The sequence below is a fragment of the Equus przewalskii genome, chromosome 2 (genome assembly GCF_037783145.1).
Source record: "Equus przewalskii isolate Varuska chromosome 2, EquPr2, whole genome shotgun sequence".
Lineage (NCBI taxonomy): Eukaryota > Metazoa > Chordata > Mammalia > Perissodactyla > Equidae > Equus > Equus przewalskii.
In genome coordinates this window covers 100237337-100259420 of record NC_091832.1, presented here as the reverse complement: position 1 = coordinate 100259420, position 22084 = coordinate 100237337, and the positions used below count along the sequence as shown (strand labels likewise).

The window sequence follows — 22084 nt, the reverse complement described above, 5'->3', positions numbered from 1 at the left end:
GTTGCAAAGTACTTATTATTCTCATCTTATAAGTTATTTAATGTTCCCAAGGTAATGCAGTGATTGCATGAAAAAATGGAGTTCATACCTAGTCTTTTAATCAAACTGTTCTCTGAACTAAATTATATTGTTTCTCAATACAATCAATTACAAGAGATATTAGGAAAGCATATCTGTGGCATCATATAATATCAAGATCTGAACGGCAAAATGAAGATTCTCTGGAAAAAATATTTAATCCTAAGTATGTGGAAAAATGGTCAGTAATTGCAAAGATTGCGATCTCAACTTTTTGTATGGCTTCAAAAGACCTATGACTAAAAAAGGAAATTCATCCTAAGGTTTCAAGTCTCATTAATTAACTATAAACACCACAGGTTAAAGCAGAAAGGCCAGCTTAAATATACTGGAACATTCTTGGTCACGATCCCATGTTCTTTCTTTCCCTATCTACATAGTCCTCCTAAGGAACCTTGTCTACATGCCTGTAAAGGAACGCTGATGAGCACCTCAAATATAACTGATGAGCACCTCAGATGTAACTGTCCCAAATGGAGACTACTTCTTACCTATTCCTTCCCAAGTTCCGTTCTTCCCAGTAACGGCATCACCAACTACTCATATGCTCGCTCAAGGCAAAGCTTACACATCATTTTTGATTCCTCCCTTTTCCTCATCTCCTATATGTCATTTATCAGTAAGTTCTGTCCTACTACCCTAATGTATTTCATAACTGCCCACTTCTCTCCATTTTCATCGACAACACTCTGTTCTAAGCCACTAACATCTACGGCTTGGAATAGTGTAATATTCTAATATCTGGTCTCCCTGACTCCATTTTTGCCTACTTTCTAGTCTATTTTCCACACAATAGCTAAAGTGGTCTTTTAAAGATCTAAGGATGTTTAATCTCCAATTATTTCCCATTGCTGTACTTTGGACCTTATTTTAACTTAAAATAGTCTTACTTAAATATCTTACTTAAAGTAGCCTACAAAATTCTCGTGATCTGATCCCTGCCTTGTTCCTCCACTGTATAGCACTCTCTCTCCTCACTCACTATACTTTAATTACATGGTCTCCTCCTTCTTAACACTGGACCTTTGTATTTGCTATTCTTCCATGTGCCTGGAATATTTTCCTGACTTTTTTGTATAGCTGATTTCTTCTTATTATTCAGGCTTCAGTTTCTGACTAGTTTTTAAAAAAACAGTCCAGTTCTTTTGGTTCCCACCTCCTTCTCAGTTACTGTCTATCACATCATTTCACTTGTTTTCTTCATATCACTTAAAGCATCAAGAATTATCTTCTTTATTCATTGGTTTACCTTCTTCTTATTTGTCTCTCCCCAGTAGAATGAAAGCTCCAAAAGAGAAGCTATATTCCCAAGGCTTAGAACAGGGCCTGGCACACACAGGTGGTTTTTAGCCTAGGAAAATTTTAGTTAATTCCAGGGTCAGTTAACTAGTCCATTTAATAATAACATTTCTAAAATCCTGTATCTTGCTTTTTCAAAGTTTTCACTATCTACTTGCTCTCATATCAGAACTATAGATAATTGAGTGATTACAATTTCAGAGTAGCCATCAAGTGGTATAATCAATTTGGGAGACTAATGCTATTTAAAACCAATGTGATATAGAGCCTTATTTATAAAAATCACTCATAGGAAGTTTATTTTAAGAAGTAATTTGAAGAATGAACTCAAAGTTACAAAGTAAAGGGTGAATTTTCCTCACAACAGCTAATTTTAAATGCTGATCTTAGGATAAGATTGGGGGAATTAGAAAGCTCATTCATTCAATAAATACTAAAATGAGTGCCTGTTACAGTCCACATACTATCTTAGTTGCTAGGGAGACAACGGGGGACAAGATCCAGTCACTGCCAGAGTGAAACTTATAAATACTAGAAATAATGGAAAGCTACTAGGTTTATAACATTGGTAGTAAATGCTATAAACAAAGTGCTCAGTGCTCTGGGAACACATATGGAGGATTAAGGGATTAGAGCTGTCTCTCCAGAGGAAGTAGGCTTTTACGCTGATATATGAAAGATAAACAGAAGTTAGATGGACAAAAGCAGGGTAAGAAAAAGAAGAGGGTTACAATCAAATCCAGGTGTGAAGGCCAGGAAATAAGAAAGGATAATAAATTTAGGAAACTGAAAGAAAGTGCAGTATGAATGGGACACAGAGTGTGACTAGGAGGTGGGAGTAGGGCAAGAGGGGAAGAAGCTGGAAACAAGGAAATACAGACTGAAAGGATCTTACATGTCTGATAGGAAATTGTGACTTTATCACCAGTACACTGGGGGGAGGCGCTGAAGTATTTCAAGAAGAGACTCAAACATGATTAGGTTTGAATATCAGAAAATCTTGCTGATTACGGCAGAAAAAATAGTAAGGAAACATGACTGTAGTAAATAGCAGGAATTCAGGAAAGCACTGTTGACAGCCTGAACTACTGGAGGGAAATGGACAGATTCAAGGGATACTGAGGAGGTCGAATTAGTAGTGCTTGATTTAGGGGTGTGTGGAGAAGGGGTTCAGGGTGACAGCTGGAATTTTGCTTCAGCAACTGGGTAGATATTACCACTCCTGGAAATGGGAAATATAGTATGAAAAGTAACTGGGGGTAAGTTTGAAATAATGGGTTCAGTTCTGAATATATTGAGTGTGAGATACCTAAGGAAAAGTTCAGTAAAGAATTGGAAATATAGACTATTTCAAAAAGAACAGCAATAGAAGCTGTTTTGTAATAATAATTAGCCCTTTTCTGTTTGTCTTTGTCGTAGAACTGGATATCCTAGACCACAATGAAAGAATGTCCACTCTAAATGTACTTCAACCCTCAGTATCAGTGGCATGTATAATAACTGAGAAGGTATGGTTATGAGGTTAAGAGCAAAGTTTTCCCTACAACACATTAGTCTCTTTGAAAACACTGCAAACATGTTAAATAAGAGAAGCTATGATTCCTTAAGGCATGGGATAAGAGTTTGAAATTTGGGCCAATATCTCAGGAATTATAATTAATTACTATAATTGCTCAGATCATTCTGTTACTATTGAGGCAAAGTTTAAAATAAGGATGAGCCACGTATATTTTGGTTGATACGGCATAAGGGAAAATTTCCTCAATGCATGAAATCCTTTAGTGATGACTAAAGACTAAATCACATAAGGCTCTATTCTACATTATACAGGAGAATTAAAAACAAAAGGTGTACTATTCGTTTCAGGGAAATGATGGATCTGCCAGCTGCAGCAAGTGCTTTCTTTGAAACTCTCTTATGACAAATTAACATAGCATGTGCCAGATGTTTTTTTCCTGTTGAATTATACTATAATATGCTCTAGTTACTTTTAGTAATTACACATTTTGTAATCTGCCAGTACCTGCAGCTGCTTCTCATCCTGTTAATTAAAAAAAAAAAAACTTAAAAAAAAACGCAGTTATGGAAGCCAAATATTACAGATGTATAGCCAAGAATAATGTTTTAGAGATTGGAGAGAATTCCTTAGGCTCAAACGCTGTGAAATTATATATATGTATATATAGTTTTGGACAAGAGAAGAAAATATCATACTGTATATTCATTCATTCACTTATCCAATACACTTTTACTGAATAACTCCGAGTAAGGCAAGATGTTAGCTCATGGTCTTGTAGGAGAGACGGATGTAAATGACAGTTATACTACAATTCAGTAACTGCCATAAAGAAGAATGAGCAGAATGGTATGGGAATGTAGGAAAAGGAATGACTTAATCTGTCAGGGGAATGAAGAATGCCTTACAGAAAAAATATTTGTGTTGGGTCTGGAAGCAAGAAAATATTTTTAGGTGGGAAGTTGGGAAATGACATTCCTAGAAAGAAATAGCATGTACAAACTACCCCTAGGATCATCCCTGATTCCTATCTTTTCTTTCATACTCCATATCCAACCCATCATAACCTGCTATTACCTCTAAAAAATAGGACTCTCAACTAATCCACCTTTTGCTTTCTTCCTAGTCTAAGCCACCAGCATCTCTTAACAAGAGTCTTAATAGCCTTCCAAGTCCTTCCCCAGCTTTTTACTCACTTGCATTTGCTACCCAGTAACCAGAGTGATCTTTAAGGAAAAAAAATCAGATCAGGTGACTTCCACTGGCTTTCATTCACTCTTAAAGCTCTGCATTCTGCTAACGAAACCCTAGAAGATCAGGTCCCTGTCTGCAGCAGAGACAGTGTTCACCCAACATTCCATGAGCTCCATACACACTTTGCAGACTCATGTGCAGTTAGATTGGGCCCATATAAGTAGTTTGGCCAATGAAGGTAAAAGGAAGTGATGTGAATTACTTCAGAGCTGATTTGGTTAGGAGCCAGTGGTCTTCTTCCATCCCTCTCTTTCCTTGTTCAATGATCTTGGAAAACTATACGTTCAAGATGGTGGAACCTCTACCAGCACAGCTTCCTGTCAAACTGCCTTAGACATGTAATATGAGCAAGAAATAAACCTCTGTTGTGTTAAGCTCCTGAGATTTCAGAGTTTGTTTGCTGTGGTGGCTGGCAGTATTTAATACAATACATTGCCTAAATCTGCCACTATTGCCTTTATTATTTCTTTTACTTCAAACATACCAAGGGTATTCCTGCCTTGGGATCTTTGCACTAGCTGTTCTCTGCTTGGAATGTTCTTTCTCCTGATGTTTAAATGACAGGATCCGTTTTGTCATTAGATCTCATCTTAAGATTCATTTCCTTACAGGATCTTCCTTGTGTACCAGTCTCAGGTATTCACCCATTCATTATCACATTGGCTTATTTTAATTTTCTACATTGATTTTTAAAAAAGTATATATTTATTTGAGAATTTCCACTTCTCTGTCAATAATCTGGTATCTTCAAAAAAAAGGGGGGAACTTGGGCTTTGCTATGTCCTCAGTATGTAAAGAACAGAGCCTACTCAATGAATACATGATGAGTGAATGGAATGCAGACTAGGAGTTGCAAAAGGGCCAGGTGAACATGTCTGGTTTATTGAGGTGATTGCACAGTGTGGCTAGAACACAAGGAACATGAGGACGGAAGTAGAGAAATAGATCACTGATAATAAACAAGGTGGAGGAAAGACTGGAAGAAACCAACAGGCAATAATAAAACAGAAGTCTTTAAGTAGTCAGGGTCAGGATCATATTTGCTTTTTAGGAAAATAATTCTGCCAGCAGTATGAAAGTGGGAATAGAGTACAAAAAAAACTGATGGCAGAGAAACCAGAGTGAAGGAGGCTATTTTAACAGTCATGGTTAATGATGGGAAGGGCCTCACTGATGGCAAGGACAAATATGTTACTGCGTGTTTACACATATTCACATGTATTTCTGTAAGACAGATTCCTGTACCTGGAATTGCAAGAGGATGCACAGTTTAAATTTTGTTAAATACTGCCTCATTACCTTACAAAAAGGATTTGCCAGTTCACATTCCCACCAATACTGTATTATCTATTCCTGTTTCCTCATGGATTTGCAGACATTGCATGTTAACTATCTTTTACATTTTTGCCAATCTGCTGGGTAAAATTATTGTTTAAATTTGCATTTCTTCAGTGAATAGTGTGGCTGACCCTGGTTTGATGTGTTTAAAGGAGCTTTGTATTTCTGCTTTTGTGAGCTGCCAGTTCACATACTTTGTCCATCTTTCTATTAGGTTGTGAATCTTTTTCTTTATTATGGAACTCCTGATAGATTCTGCATATTAATCCTTTTTTTATTTTTTGCTATTTGTCTTTTATCTTTGTTTAGTATCTTCCTTTACATAGAATTTTAATTTTTACGGTTAAACCAGTTTATCAATATTTTCCCTTTTTGCATTCTGGGTTTTGTGTTTTGATTAGACTTTTCCTTCTAAGATAATAAAAATAACCTTATTTCTTCTAATACTTTCTTTTTTTATTTAGCATTTTAATCCATCTGGAATTTAATTTAGATATGAAAGAAGAAATATTTTAAATTTTTCCAACATCATCTCACTATTGATTGAAATGCCATCTTATCACATATTATCACGAACAAAATTTCTAAGTTTACATGGTTCCTGTTTTTCTGTATTTTGTTCAAATTATTTATCCCTGTGCCAATACCACTATACATCTTTACATATTTTTGATACCTGGTAGGGAAAATCTTATCTCATTTTTTCCCCCACGGAGGTTTTTTGATTTAATTTCTAAAAATAACAACAATCTCTCATTCAAGTAAGATTAGTACAGATATACTACAGTTACAGATGTTATACATTAATAAGCAGCTAATAAAATTGTTTCCTTTTGGAAGCTCAAAATTCTGTGTTACATACATTTCAAGATAAAACAGTAACTAGCAGAGAATAATTATAGATGAATTAATAAAATTTTACAAATTAAAGCAAACTTCAAATTAAAAGAAGATACCACAGAGGAGTTCAAATTTTTGAAACGCTTTTTATACTAAGCTTTTTGATACTAAGATGAAAAACTTCCTTCTATGGGAAAAGCATTTTATTTCATTATTTTGTATTACATTTAATTATGGCTATACTTACTCATGGGGAGATCTTAAGAAATCACAGGTACCTGGTAATCACATTTAATTGTCGGAAGGAACAGAGGTTTCCAAAGGCAGCAAAACTAGTCCAGGGAGACTCTAGCATGCTAAGTGTTTTGCGGCTATGCTGGTATTTGGTTTTGTCTCCAATATTCTCCTAACTGCAGGAGATAGGTGGACAGACAGTTAGGAAGAAAACAGTCAATTTATAAGAATTTAATTGTTATGAAGTGAAGAGGACAGAAGCAAAGCAAAGAATTTTCAAGATTTGGTGACTACAGACTAGCACTAAGTTTTTAAAGGGCATATTTTCATGGGGAAAGCTTTGATGCTTAACATGGCACAATAATGGCACACTGGGAAGCAGGATGCTGGGACCTAACCTGAAAAAGCTCATTTTTGATAGCCATTAATAAAACTTTTTATATGAATGGTAGGATGAATAAATTCATGGTATATACAGAGAAACCCTTATGGGAAGCATCAAATGAGCCATTTGCTTTTTTAATGTATTGCTCTGTAGTTAACTTTATAATTTATTATTAATAAAAGACCTGATTGGTTGAAGACTTGGATTGTATAATTGAATCCTTCTAAAAACAAAACCATTTCTAAAGGAGAGCAAATGAATCCTTTCCCAAAGACAGAGAAGTACCACCTAACAGTTAGCCTGATACACCATTGGTACAACGGAGCAAACATCAAATTGCTAATGCCCAGTACGGACGCTACTGTAGATTCAGCCCGTATAGAGCATCACATTTGTAACATATTTTTTTTCCACTGGAATTAAGCATAAATTTTAACTTTTTACTTAAAAATTAGAAATTTATTATGGCTTCCATACAATTCTGTATTATGACCAACAGGTGAGATACGTCAGTGAAAATACTTTAGTAGCTATACTTATTTATTGCAGAAAGATTTTTGACTTGATTTCATATATATTCCTCAATGTTATTTTTGTCTCCAAAGAGAAAGGATATAATTCATGTATATAAATATTGCCTAAAATATAGTGTTTTCTAGAGCTAGTAATGTTTTTGTACAATTAAAAACGAAAGAAGCATGTAAGCTGCTCATACACGTCTCATGCATTATCTCACGGTTTACTTTGAATACAACAATCTCCTAGCATTTTCAAAGGCTATTCCCTATGCCCAGTGTTTGCTGTTTGCTTCCTAAATACTGTACATGCCAGGCATGGAGTTAACACCTTATATTTGTTATCCTATAAATAAAGTCTAATGATAACATAAAGGGTGTATAAAAAAGTGTAAAGGGTTGGGCTGGGTGGGATTCAAATTCAGGTTTGACTGACTCCTGAGTTAGTACTCTTATCTACAATGCTGTGCTGCCTCCTTATGTACTAAAAATATATACATTAAATATATAATCCTTTTATGAAAGGAAAGAATCAATGGAAAGCCTTGTAAAAATATTTTCTATTTTGAAAGTGAACATTTTAGTTTTGACATGTCAGAGCATGCTGATAGTTTTAGTGACATAGTAGAGATACGCAGAAAATCTTTCTTAGTATATTGGAATGTATTTGAATTTTCAACCCCGTGATTTAAACAATCAACATGGGCATACCAAGCAAAGGTTAACTATCTCCCATGAAAACCAGATTTTCCTATGGAAAATCCTAAATATATACAATGAAACCTCTTAGAATATAATGCCTTCTCACATTTTTATTTTATAAAAATTACATAACCAAGAAATATTTAACTTATGTATAATTATTCCTTTTTAAAAAGATACCTAAAAATGACTAAATCTAAAAATTCAAAGCATGTAAAAAATGAAACCTATTTATTTATTTTTATTATTTTTTTGTGACCTATTTATTTTTGATAACCAATTTACTTTTAAGCAATCTTCCTCAACCTACTCACCCTACCAAAAATGCTACAGAACATGGGGCTTTTAAAATTTAATAAAAACAGTACTATAACTCATGGAACAAAGACCAGACCATCACAGAAGAAGGAGAGGTGATGGCTGGAAAAATCCAGTTCCTTCTCTCCTGTCTATAATAAGAGCATTCAAAGAAGGATTCTTTTTCTACGTAGTTATTGCGGATTTTTTAAAAACTGTGTTACAGTGAACTAGAATGGCAGAAGTAAAAGCAGTGACAATAATTAAGATACATTTGAACTTGAAAGGAAAAGATCATGATAAGAATTGAAAAGGATGTTGAAAATATCTCAAGGACAGTCAAGGACTAGCAATGCAGGAACAGTAAGGCAGTTAAAAAGCTAAGAGAAAAATATGAGTATAGAATATTTCTAATTCTAATAATAATACATAATATTTGCATGATGCTTTACAGTTTACAAGATTCTTTGATATTCACACTATTTCATAAATAACCCTAGCAATCTAATGTAGGTTTTATTCTTATAGATGATAAAATTGAGGCTTGAAAAAATTGATTTATACATAATTACACACCTGTGGGGCAGATTGTGGATTTGAATCTAGTTCTTTAGCTTTTTATATACCACAATTGACTCCTACACTAAGATCTTAAGTCAGTCACTCATGTTTAGGAGAAAATTTTCAGGTCTTTAATAATACTGCTACTTCAATAGTTCACTGTTTAAGGCCATTGATAAATATATGATTCTAAACCTATGTTTTTCAACATCTCAAAGGCTGTCAAATTAAGAGGTATGCATAAAAGAGAGAGACTATTTTGGGAAGACACACATAGTCCTCTAGAATTCTACGTAAACTGGAAATAAATGAACATAATGCCTTTAGCTATGTGTCGAATGAATGATTTGAAAAGGTCATATTAATTCTGAAACATTACTTAATAAGCTTTGAGGACAACATAAGTTCTTAGCAATGACATGCATGTTGAGTTTGATATAAGTTCAAATTCATAGAAATAGTAAAAGAAATAATTAATTCACTAAAGGTAAAGATGAAATTGCTAACAATCTGGTAGCAGAGCGAACCTCCACTAGTAGAGATCCCCACAGTCAGACTCCCCCGCTAGAACGCAGCGTCTGACGGCAGGGGCATGTCTGCTCACTTTGGTACCGATGTTAAAAGCTATTTTCTAAAATATTGCATAACATAAGAAAAGTAATAATCTTACCCATGTTCGATGTCAAGTGATGGTATTATTCTCTTGATTTTGAAGGAAATATTCTATTTCCTTTTTTTCCTTTTATCTAAGAGGTAAAAAAACAATCACTAAATTACCGGAAATTTGGTAGTTTTATTTAGGATTTGGAAGATCATTTACCAAAACTTGGTTTTTTAAGGCTGGACAGAAAAGGGGATAAGCTTTGAAAATGAAAAAAATCCTAGGTATATTTACTGGATTCAAGTGCATAACTGGAGTCAAGGTACAAACTGTTTCTTGACTGTTTAGGCTGCAGGGCTTTATTACCTATTGTGAGCTGCTGAGCATATCTGACCATGGCGCATTAGCACTGGTGGAAAGGCCAAATAAATTCACAAACCAAGATTGCATTTAAGTAGGAATGTTCCTTAGAAGGTTGGTTGGTTTGTTTTAAATTGCTTATTCAATGAGTTATTTCTATTTATTTCTCTCTTAGGGCAGTTAAGCACTTCATGTTGCTACGTTAGGCATTCTATTTTTATGGAAAATTGTTCTAAAAAAAGATTCTTTGTTTTTAAATGAGAATCCAACAAGAAGGCAGCAGAGCAAAGCAAAGGTGGAATCTATGGGCCAAATGAAGAGCTTGGCCTTATACCAGTGCAGGGCCAGTCTACCTCTTGCTATAGCAGGGTATATGGGAAAAGACGCATTATAGGAACACAAATGCAGCGAGGAGACTATGGGAGTTCTCTTCTGAGTGCTTCTCTTTTCTCGGTGAAATAGGAATTGAAGTTACCAAATGAAAGTGATGATGAGGGAGGGGATGTAAAATGTTTGAGGAAAAACAAGAGGGTATAAAATAGTCACCAAGGAGAGGAGAACCTACAGATTGATTGCCTGGCAGCACAGGGCCGCTTCTGTGATTATGAATTTAAAGTGAGACCACCAACATGGCTGTGTGTTTATCTGCAGCCAACTTGAGCTGAATGGGTGAAGGAACAGAGGGGAGAACGAGTTGGATTTAACCAGGGCTTGCCTGGCAAAAAAAGGAGAAAGAGGGTCAGGAGAGTTGAGGATGATTATTCCTGCCAACTCTATCTAAAACTGCACTCCCTCTAAAAATATACACACTGCCTATTCCCTTTTTCTACTTTATTTTCCTTTTTAGCACTTATCACCTATCACGTTATATATTTATTTTCTTTTGTTTATTGTCTGTCTCTCCTATTAGAATGAAAGCTCCATGAGGGCAGGGATTTTTGCCTGTTTTGTTTACTGCTATTGTCTTTTTAAAGGTATGATTCCTTGCTGGACAGCAAAGCCGTTGTTAGAGTATTTGCCCTACCCCAGTCCCCACCACTGCCCTGTGGTTTAAAAGAAATGTGACTGGCTGGGTTACTAGGTAGCAGCTATTTTTAAAGGACTAGGTGCTTTGGATATAATTTTGATCTTTCAAACTGGTAATGTTAATTTCTTATTCTTATTATATTAAAGGGACCTTAAAGTGATGAAGGTTTCTCTAAAATTCTCTTAAGGAGAAGCGAGTAATAAAAATTGGAAAGTGAGGAGAAATGAGATTGGAACATATAAGGGCCAGATCAGAAAATCCCTGTGGCCAACTTCTTCCTAATTGGGGGTGGGAAACAATGGAAGAGTGGAATGAATTAACAAGGTATATTATAATTATAGTCATAATTATAAAAGGTATGTCTGGCATAGTGTGGAAAATGGATTAGAGGGAAGATAAGCTTGGGGTTCCAGAAACCAATCAGAAAGTTGTTGCAGTAACCCAGGTGAGATGCGGGTGGCCTGAACTAAGGTAGGAGTAGTGAGGATAAAGGCAAATAGACTTGAAAAACATTAAGGAGGCAGAATCAGCCAGACTTGACGACTGACTATGAAGGTACAGGAAAGCAGGTAGAGAGATTGGAGCCAGGTTGTTCTATGGACCACATCCAGGTTGTTTTCAAGATTCCGACTACTGGAAACTATAGGGCTACTTCCACAGTATCTGAATTTTAGCTTAAAAAAAATAAAAAAACTAATTTTCAGTATTCAAAAGAATTAAGTTATGATGGTGTGATGACAGCCAGCAGGCTTGATGAGATTTTTTGACACAGGACTCATTCCAGTAAACTTTAAATCAGTCAAAATGAGGTGAGCTAGTCATAAAGCTGGCATTGCATCCCAGAATTCAGGCTGGACTGATTCTTCCTTGGTCTTGTACTGCTGGCTAGCAAAAACTCCTTTCAAAAAATCACATTTCAATAATTCTCAAATAAATCACCTATAAACATTTACAGAATACTTATCAAGGGCCTAACACTATGCTATGGACTTTACATTTACATAATATTTATGCTCATACATACATATTCATTCAATAAATATTACGTGCCGATAACTGCTGGTGCACTGGTGCCTGTGAACATACAAGCACAGTTCATAGAGGCCTGCAGGGTATAACTCTGAGCTTCATAGAGTAGAGATAGAGAGCCAAGATGCTAACAATCTTGCTGAACACCATCAAAGGTGTGCTAACTCAGAGCAAATCTGGATATTTTCATTAAGTATGCTAATACAATAGAGCAAGTATATAAAAGTTTAATATGCTTCTATTCTTGCAGAGTTAATATATATCATTTTAATAATCTACATGTAAGTTTTAATACAAACATAATATTAAACCAAACATTTATTCATTACTTTTTTTTCCTAAGAACTATGGAAAAATCATATGTAATGGACCCACAAAGGGCTGGTACTGCCTTTCTCTTAAACTTGGTGCAGCGGCTGGCCCTGTGGCCAAGTAGTTAAGTTTGGTGCTTCAGTTCGGTGGCCCAGGGTTTGGTTGGTTCGGATGCTGGGTTGCAGACCTAGCACTGCTCATCAAGCCATGTTGAGGTAGTGTCCCATATAGTGGAACTAGAAGGACCTACAACTAGAATATATACAACTATGTACCGGTGTGTGTGGGGGGAGAGAGAGAGGGAGGAGGAGGAGAGGGAGGAGGAGGAGGAGGGGGAGGGGGAGGGGAAGGGGGAGGGGAAGGGGGAGGGGGAGGAGGAGCTAGAAAATGGGATGTTAAATCTTTACTGGACACCCTCAGCTCAGCATGGGCAGTCCCTCACTAAGCAAGAAGTATAGATACAAATGATGCTACATTTTCCAAGCTGTTTTTAAGATCTCAGCCAACACGACAGTCACTTTTCATCTCCCATTTCAACACTGTGGTACAAATAAATCAAAGTTAGGCACTTCTGGACCATTAGAATAATGTGTCCTTATATTCTAGGCTTAGGACTCTACACTATTAGTTACTTTGAGGTACAATATAGTTGTTTTTAAATGCTGTCTTGACTAAGTTTTGAGGCCCTAGCTAGAGGCCCATCGGTTTCCCTTCTGGAGCAGCTGATTAAATTCACACTCCCAACTACTTCCCTTACGGGTTCTCATACTCTGGGCCACTGTACACTTGCCTTAACTGCCCCACAACCAGATATCAGACAACCAGGGACAGTCCCTATGCCTCAGAGCCTGCTGAAATCATTCAAATTAGCCAATCCTAGGCCTACTTACCCTGCCTCATTCTTTCCAGCGGAAACCATAATAAAGGCACTTGCCCACACTTCTCCCTACTCCCTTTGCCTTGCAACCAATCCTGGTGCTTCTACTGTAAGGTCCTGTGCTTTGTGCTGTGTTCACCCCAGGGAATTGTGAATATAAGAAACTATAAAACTCTTTCTAGTTTCTCTCTCTTGATCTGCCTCCAGCCTCACTATATCCTTACTCAAGGTAATGCAGTCAAAACACAAAGGTATACAACATATTTCTTCTAGTTAAGAAATAATACTAAGATCAACTGCTAATGTTTATTAATTAGAAGTGATATGTTGTATAAGTGCAACACTGGTTCTAATTACCCCGAGGATAGTTCCCTGTAACGGTTCTAATTGGTTTATTTTGTAGCTATAGTCCATTTCAACTTCTAGGATGCTGTAACTGACCACAGATACATGTAAACTCTGTTATAAGACAGAAGTTACCTAAAGCCTAGTTTTCACCAAGATGTATTATATAAATCATTGTAGTAAATGAGGTGGGATATTTTTAAAAAGTATATGTTTGGATTCAGGAAAGACACACTAGGTATTCAGATTAATCGACCTGTTAAAAACACCACAATTTAAAAGTATTAAAGAAATGAAAATATAGCAAGAAGTCCCAAGACAATTTTTGAATAAAAGCTTATAATAAGAAAAATAAGCAGCGTCTTGGGGCACCAATTCTTCCTATGCCCCGGAAGACATTTACAATACCCCACATTTAGGATCTGGCTCTGTTACCACTCAGAGAAAGGAGTGTGGTAGAGAGACCCTCTCCAACATTGATTTGAAAAGGGGCACCCCCCCTCAGGGTAAGGTGAACCATATCTGAACCCATGCCCCTCCCCAAAAAGTCACAGGACTATGGAGAAGCTACTTTGGTCATGAGCAAAGCAGGAGAAGAAAATAAGAAAGGAAAACTCCTGAGAATTTGTGGCCACGGACCAGCCATCTTATAGATTGACCTCAAAGAACAAATACCTAGGGTCGGCCAGAAACTGTACCCTTGGTTGAGGTGCTCAAAACCAGTAGTGGTTTCAGGCACCCTGCAGAAGCTAAGGCAAGCCTCTCTATGAGACCCCCAGAACAGAAATTTTACATGACAATTACTAACAAGCAAATAAAGAAACTAGACAACATGCATAGCAACCAACAGAAACAGACCTGCTTGATGACGGAAATTGGAATTATCAGATGCAGACTTTCAGATAATGTTTACCATTTACAAAGAAAAGCATGACAAACTTGAAAATATTTGCAAGGAACAGGAGGCTATAAGAATGTAAAATAGCAGACGTGAAAAAGAGCTAAATAGAACTTCTAGACATAAAAAAATAACAAAATAAAAACTCAATGGACATATAAGCAGCAGATTGAACATAAAAAAGAGAATTTATGAAATAAAACATATATTTGAAGACACTGTCTGAATATAGCACAGTGAAAGAAAATGATGGAAGTAAAGAAGGTAAGAAAGACAGGAATGGAATACAAAAGTCCAATATACCTTTGAGCAGAGTCCCAGGAAGACAGAAGAGGAGAACTGAGCAAAGGCAATATTTGTTTTTTTTTTAAAATCAAATTTATTGAGGTACAATTAGGGAAATTAAAATGTAGCCACTTTGAATGTAGAGTTTGGTGAGGTTTGACAAATGGGTACTATCTGGAATTGCTTCTCCGCTTTCATTAGATTTAAAGGCCAGTGGTAAAGGGGACACTGGTAATCCATGGTATGCAATGGCAAAACAGTTATTTAAATTATCACCTATATAATCAAGTTCCTATAGAGGATAAGGTTTTGAGTGACCAAGTAGTTAACGACATAGAATACTTTAGTGAATACAGAGTATACTGGGGCTTCTAGGTACACTGAAAAAATTTGAGAATGAAAATAAAGAGCTCAGAGTTTTAGATTCTGAGCTCAAGGCCCAGGTTAGGGCCCTGAAAGCTACTATGACTACCCTAAAAGAAACCCTTATCTCCTCAGGCTGCAAAGCTGGTATTTCTGATAATCAAATCCAAAGTCTAATCCTGTGGGTGGCTGAATTACACCACAAACTGAATTCCCAACCTTGCAGGGTCTCTTCTTTCCTGAAAATTGGGATGGGGACATGTGAATAGACAGACTCCAGTGAAGCTGGGGCCTTGGACCTCTAAATTCTGCCATGCCTCCTTTGCCAGTAGCAGCAGTCCTTCTCTCCTATTTGGATAGGTAAGTCTCCTTTGCCGGAAGAATTTCTAGTGGCTTTACCTGAGGGAGTTGCCTTGCAAAGAACAGGGGACTCTCTTCAGGATTAACTTCACCATGATTCATTGCTTCTACATCTACAGCCAGACCCAAATCTAAGAGGCTCTAGGGAATGAAGTACAAAACAAGACCTGTGAGGATGCAGAATATGCCAAAATAATTTCACGGTTTTGCCAATTTTATATAAACAGAAACTGGAGAGTATGTATGAGAATGGAACCTAAGGGCACCTGATTACAGCATAAGGGATAAAACATTGGATTAGGCCAAATTTACCAATATGAGTTCACAAAGCAGATATTCTGGCTTCAACCTGTTAGCTTGAGTATCTTGGTTTGCCTGGTAGGTTGAACAACACCTGGATTCAAAGGTTACCTATACCGAATGAGGTTAAAGTGTAAAAAGCTCCTTGTTACAGTGTAGAGCAGGGTTTCTCAACGTTGGCACTACTGACATCTTTGGCTGGAAATTTTTTTGTTGTAGGGGGCTCTTATGTGCATTGTAGAATGTTTAGCAGCATCCCTGGCCTCTATACACTAGATGGCAGTATCCCCGAATGTGTCTGGATATTTTTAAGACAAATGTTCCAGGGAGAGGAGGACAAAACTGTCCCCATTTGAGAATCAGTAATAGAGGAAGTCATCAAAAGCTAAGGAGATTGGAAGGCTAGAGGGTTTTTTTTTTTTTAATATAAAACCAGCTCATCCATCCTTCAACTCTGTCCTTCAGGAGGGTCCAGCAGACATTCCCTTTGCCAAGACTGTGAGAAACGCAGTCATGAGGGTTGCCCCAGTATTCCCTAAGAGCTCTGTAGTGGTTATTCTCTCTGGTACAGAAATGACAGTGGGAACTGTTACCACGGAACCATGGAACTAGGCTTCCTGAATTCAATGGAAATGATAGGATTTTCAATGGCAAGAAAGATGTAGTGTCATTTAATATCATCATTACTGGAATGGGTGGCAGGGTTGAAGTAGTAACCAGAAGAGTCTGATCTGCACAGATCTCTGGTGTTTTCTAGTCTGATCACTGTGAGCATAGAACTGAAGTAGACGGGCAGCCTACTAAAGTCTTATTTGATTTGGAGAAGTAGGAAAGCTCTAGCAGAAGTAGAAAGCTCTAGGTCTTGTGACTAGCAGTCTGACTTGAATCACTACAAGAGAGTGTCACACATGGCCCTTTAACCAATTCTCAAACTTGAGTCAGTTCACAGACTTAGAGCCCCCTGAATGAAGGAAGGGGTTGCAGGTTCCTCTGAAGAAGGATTTTGTTATACATCCATATATATTTCCTCCCGGCCTTCCCCTAAGGGACCTGTGAAGGGTTAACAGGGTGATCGTGCAATTTTGGAAGGGGAAATCCAGACACTTTCTGGATTACTGGACACTGTTGCTGAAGTGACAAATTCCTGGAGACTCCAAATACCACTAAGGGCCACCAACCAGAGGAGGGGTTTCTATAGGTCAGGTCATCAATGGAGTTTTGGCTTCAGTTGTCTCATAATGGGCCCAGTATGTCCATAATCCTACCCTGTGGTTATTTCCCTGGGTCTGGGATGCATAATTGGAATAGACATAATGAGCAACTAACTGGCAAAATCCCCATATGGGTTCCCTAACCAGTGAAGTGGGGGTATTATGGTAGAGAAGGCCATGTAGCTCTTGATGAAGTACAGTCATGCACTACATAATGATGTTTTAGTCAATGACAGATCACATATACAATGATGGTCCCATAAGACTGGTACCATATAGCTAGGTGTATAGTAGGCTATGCCATCTAGGCTTGTGTAAGTTCTGTGGGGAGGATTAAATAACATGTATACATGGGAGAAACCCAGGAAAACTAAGTAACTGACCAAAATGGTCAAAGCCCTCACCTTAAATATCATCCTCAGCTAAAGACGAAAGAAGATATCAAGGGTGGGGAGAGTCAGGGACTTCAAAGGAAAGGAAAGCAATTCACAGGTAGGTGAAAATAAGCAAACATTTAGAAAACAACTGTCTGTTTGGCCACACAGAAAGAGAAGAACACAGAGGGGAGCCCAACAAATAGGCTTTCCTAGGTTCCTCCCTGTCTACTGCCTGGTCCATGCTATAAGATGATAGCTCGCTTCCTGAGACTGGTTTTTCTATATGAATTCTTTTAGGCAGTTAAGGGGGAGGTAAGGAAAAAACTTTTCTTAGTCTTTTGTTTCTTAAAAATAATCAGCCTATGAGGCCAGCCCAGTGGTGTAGTGGTTAAATTTGCGCGCTCCACTGTGGTGGCCCAGGGTTCATGGGTTCAGATCCCAGGCATGGATCTACATATCACTCATTAAGCCATGCTGTGGTGGCATCCCACATACAAAATAGAGGAAGATTGGCACAGATGTTAGCTCAGGGACAATGCTCCTCAAGCAAAAAGAGGAAGATTGGCAACAGATGTTAGCTCAGGGCCAATCTTCCTCAAACACACACCCCCCCAAAAATCAGCTGAAAATAATCCTTATGTTAAAAAGACACATTTTTGGGTGGCAAATTTTCCCTTTCAGTACACTCTATGATGTTTGCACAATGACGAAATCCCCTAACAACACATTTCTCAGAACGTATTCCCATCATTAAGTGAGGCATGACTGTATGATCAGCATAGGGAGGGTAGAATAAATATTTGATTTTTCCCTTTATTTATCTTTTTTCAGAAAGAGTTTGTTCCACAGCATCTTTCAAAGGTGACCAAAAACTTTTCTTCTTTATTTAATATCATTCTGGTCATGAATTTTTAATATATTTGATATGCTTCAATTTACTGCAGATATTCTTTTTGATGTTCAAATTGCCCCCACATTGGCCAGTGGGAGCCTCCTCAAGTTGGCTCCTGGGTTCTTTTGACATGACCCCAGTAATCTTGACACCTTCCTTGCCTTTTGCTACAACAAAGTGTTTTCCAGGCTCATCTTGTACTTTTCTATCCCAGATCTGTAAGCAATCATTTCTCTAAGGAGTCCTAGTTTCTTTTAGGATACCTCATTGCAACTGAATTCTGGTGACCGTTTCTAGGTCCTTTGAGTGGACAGAATTAGGAAATACATGTTTTTAAGAGTAAAACACACCATGAATTCATATACTAATATTTCCAATTCCAATTTAGAATTCCAAGTTTTAGTTAATTTCTTTGAGTTTCTTCTCTCATGATGAAAATCTTGGTTCTTAAAGACATTTATATAATTACTCAGTTGCTTTATGCTATAATTATAAGTTTCAGAATAATAATACCAATATTATTTCTAACAACACGACTACTAAAAACAGTTTACTATTTTTTGTATTTCCTTTTATCCTTAGGATTTATCTCACTAGGAGTATATGGTCTAATTACCGTTTAACATCATTTGAAATAATTCATCTGTGTAATTAAGCCATCAACTTCCTACACAATTAAGTTAATTTGTTTAATTTTACTTTCTTTTTCTTCTCCCCAAAGCCCCCCAGTACATAGTTGTATATTCTAGTTGTAGATCCCTCTGGCACTGCTATGTGGGACACCGCCTCAGCATAGTTTGATGAGTGGTGCTAGGTCCACGCCTAGGATCTGACCTGGTGAAACCCTGGGCCGCTGAAGCGAAGTGTGCAAACTTAACCACTCGGCCACAGGGCCAGCCCCTGTTTAATTTTACTTTCAACTTTTAGGTACTGTCTTTTAAATTTTGATTTAATTTGAAAATAATTATATAAACATTTATATAGTTTCAAAGTCAAGCCTAAAAATCTACAAAACAAGGTTCATTCAAAGAAGTTTAGCCTTCATCCTTCTCTCCACTCATAGACAACCATTTTAATTATTCATTTGGTTACTTCTCTATTCTTTAAAAACAGAATGTGTGTGTGCGTATGCATGTGTATGAATGTGGTGTATACATAGGATGTTTGCATATATATGTATACACATACATACACACACACACTCCCCCCTCCCTTACAGGGTATAATACTATACACACTGCATATTACTTGTGTTTTTTCATTTAATATATTTTGGATACTGTTCCATGTGCTAGTATTTTGACTGAGATTATACTCAATCTATAGATGGTTGAGGGGGCAGTGTTAACAAATTTATAATATTCTAATAAATTAACATGGTCTCTATTTACTTAGGCCTTCTTTAGTTACTCTTAATATCACAGTTTCCACACAAAAGTCTTACATATCGTTTGTTACATTTATGCCTGGGTATTTGACGTTTATTAATGTATTGTAAATTCTACTATATTTAAAATTTTGTTTTGAAATGTTTGCTGTTGGCATGTAGAAATACAATTAATTTTTGTATATTCACCTAATAATCTATCAATTATTTTGGACTTTCTATATATACAATTATGATGTCCATTAAGAATGACTGTTTTCTTCCTTCCTTTCTGGTTGCATAGCTTTTATTTCTTTTTCTTGCCATAGTGCACCGATTAGAACTTCTGGAACAAATACTAATAGAAGTGGTAATCGTGGACTTCTTTGTCATCTTCTCAATCTTCAAAGGAAAGTTATTAACTTTTTTTTGCCATTAAGAATAATGTCTGCTTTAAGATAGATACTTTCATAAAATTAAGGAATTCTATTTCTAGTTTGCTAAGAGATATTCTGAAAAAGCAAGAATGGAATTAAATTTTGACAAATGCTTTTTCTCTACCTATTGAGAAGACCTTATGATATTTCTCTTTTAATAATTTAATGTGGTAAATTATACTAATTTATTTTCTAATGTTTTAATAATTTTGCATTCCTGGAATAAAATCAAACTGGTAACAATGTTTTTGTTAGTTCTTTAATACAGTTCATAGATATTTGTTATAATTTATCTAACTTTTTCAGTTGTGGCAAAGGGCTCGTCCAAATTGCTTAGCTCACCATTAACTGGAAGCAGAAATTCTCTTTTTCTCTTAAATTCATTCTAAATACATTTTCTTTCTAGAATTCCACCAAAACTGCTCTTATCATGGTTAACAAAGACCACCACAGGGTGCCAAATTGAAAGGTCCATTCTCAGTCCTCACCTCACTCACTCAATCAGAAGCATTTCGTAAAACATAATGGTTAAAAGTATATCTTTACCCAAACTGCCTGAATTTGAAACTAGGATCTGTTACTTCCTCAGCTACGTGACCTGGAACAAGTTCCTTAACCTCCCTCAGCCTCTCCATCTCCTTCAGTTTCTCTATCTGTAAAATGTAAATGGTAATGTTATACACTTTGTAGGGCTGTTGTAAAGACTAATTAAGTATATGTAAGTTGTTTAGAAAAAACACGTTATGCATTCAATAAATATCACCTTAATTTATTGCTTATTCTCCTTCTGAATTTTTTTTTAACCATTTTGTCTAGATTTTTATTTTGCTGGATATTCTTTCTCAGTCTCTTTCAGTGGAATCATCTCTTCAAACCTTTAACTTTTGGAATTTAGTCCTCAGAGAGCTTAATTTCTCTTTCTAGATTTCCTTTCTACACATTCTCATCCAATGATTTTAGAAATCATGTATATGTTAATGACTCCCGAATGTATAGCTCCTGTTGCAATCTCTCCCCTGAACTCCAAACGTATGTACCCCACTGATGAGTCGATATCTGACTGAGATGTCTTTTAGGCAGCTCATACTTGACATGGCCCTAAGCAAACTTTTTTTGGTGATCTCCAACCCTTCAAAACCTAATCCAAGTTACCATCACCTTATACTTGGGTTATTACAATACTGGGCTACCTTCTCCCTTCTTCTACACTTGCCCCTACAGTCTATTCTTCATACAGCAGTCAACTGACCTGCTAAACGTTTAAACCTGATCTTCTCACCTTGCTCAAAGCCGTCCATAGCTTCCCATATCATTCAGCATAAAAGCTCAAGTTCTTTCTGGGCAGGGATCAGTAAACTTTTTCTTAAAGGGCCTGAGAGCAAATATTTTAGGCTTTGCAGGTCAAATAGATTCTGTTACAACTATAGAACATTATTATGCTATACCTATATGTAAATGGTATTAAAATTCTAAACTGTCATGTCCAACAAAAATCACTGTATTTTGTGGAATATGTATAAAATTTACAAAAATATACAAGGTTAGTTTTGCTTTATAATGCTTAATATTTTTCATAGAAGTTCAATAAATATTTGCTGAATAAAAAATATAAGTACAAGGTCCAGAATTACACATCTTTACAAAAAGATTATGGCAAAGACATTATTTGTCTGTAAAATGTATCAATTAATAGTGGACTTACTTTAGATTACTGATTCTAATTTCTGCACTTTCAGTAAGTTTCTTTGTTTCTTCTTTCCACCTATTGGCCGCCTTCTGTTGAGTCATTAAGAGCTGCCTCAGTTCAACAGTGGTATTTCGATTACTGTCTTCCATCTCTCTCAACTGAACTTCAAATCCATGTTCCTTTATGGAAAATTCATGTTCCATTGTACTGATCTAAGGAATAAAATGAACACAGTATCTTTTTCTTTTCTGTTATTCTAGGAGATATACTGATCAACGATATATACAAAAGGAATCATTCATTATGTCTGTGGCATAGAAATGTTTGGATGAGAAATA

At 36.5% G+C, this 22084-nt stretch overlaps 1 protein-coding gene across 5 annotated transcripts in view; it reads right to left on the bottom strand.

Annotated features, from left to right (window-relative positions):
- The window catches only part of SCLT1 (sodium channel and clathrin linker 1), a 145490-nt gene that overhangs the window by 12752 nt on the left and 110654 nt on the right, over nt 1–22084 (bottom strand). For 2 of the 5 annotated variants that reach the window (XR_011537170.1, XM_008521413.2), the window contains exon 18: nt 21762–21958. Coding sequence is in view for 1 of the 5 variants with exons in the window: in XM_008521413.2 (XP_008519635.1) it covers nt 21762–21958 (197 nt within the window). In the remaining 4 variants the exon portion in view is untranslated. Of the gene's footprint in view, nt 1–6572; nt 6736–9689; nt 9766–21761; nt 21959–22084 lie in introns of all 5 variants that reach the window. The other 3 variants (XR_011537169.1, XR_011537168.1, XR_011537167.1) reach the window with 3 other exon arrangements.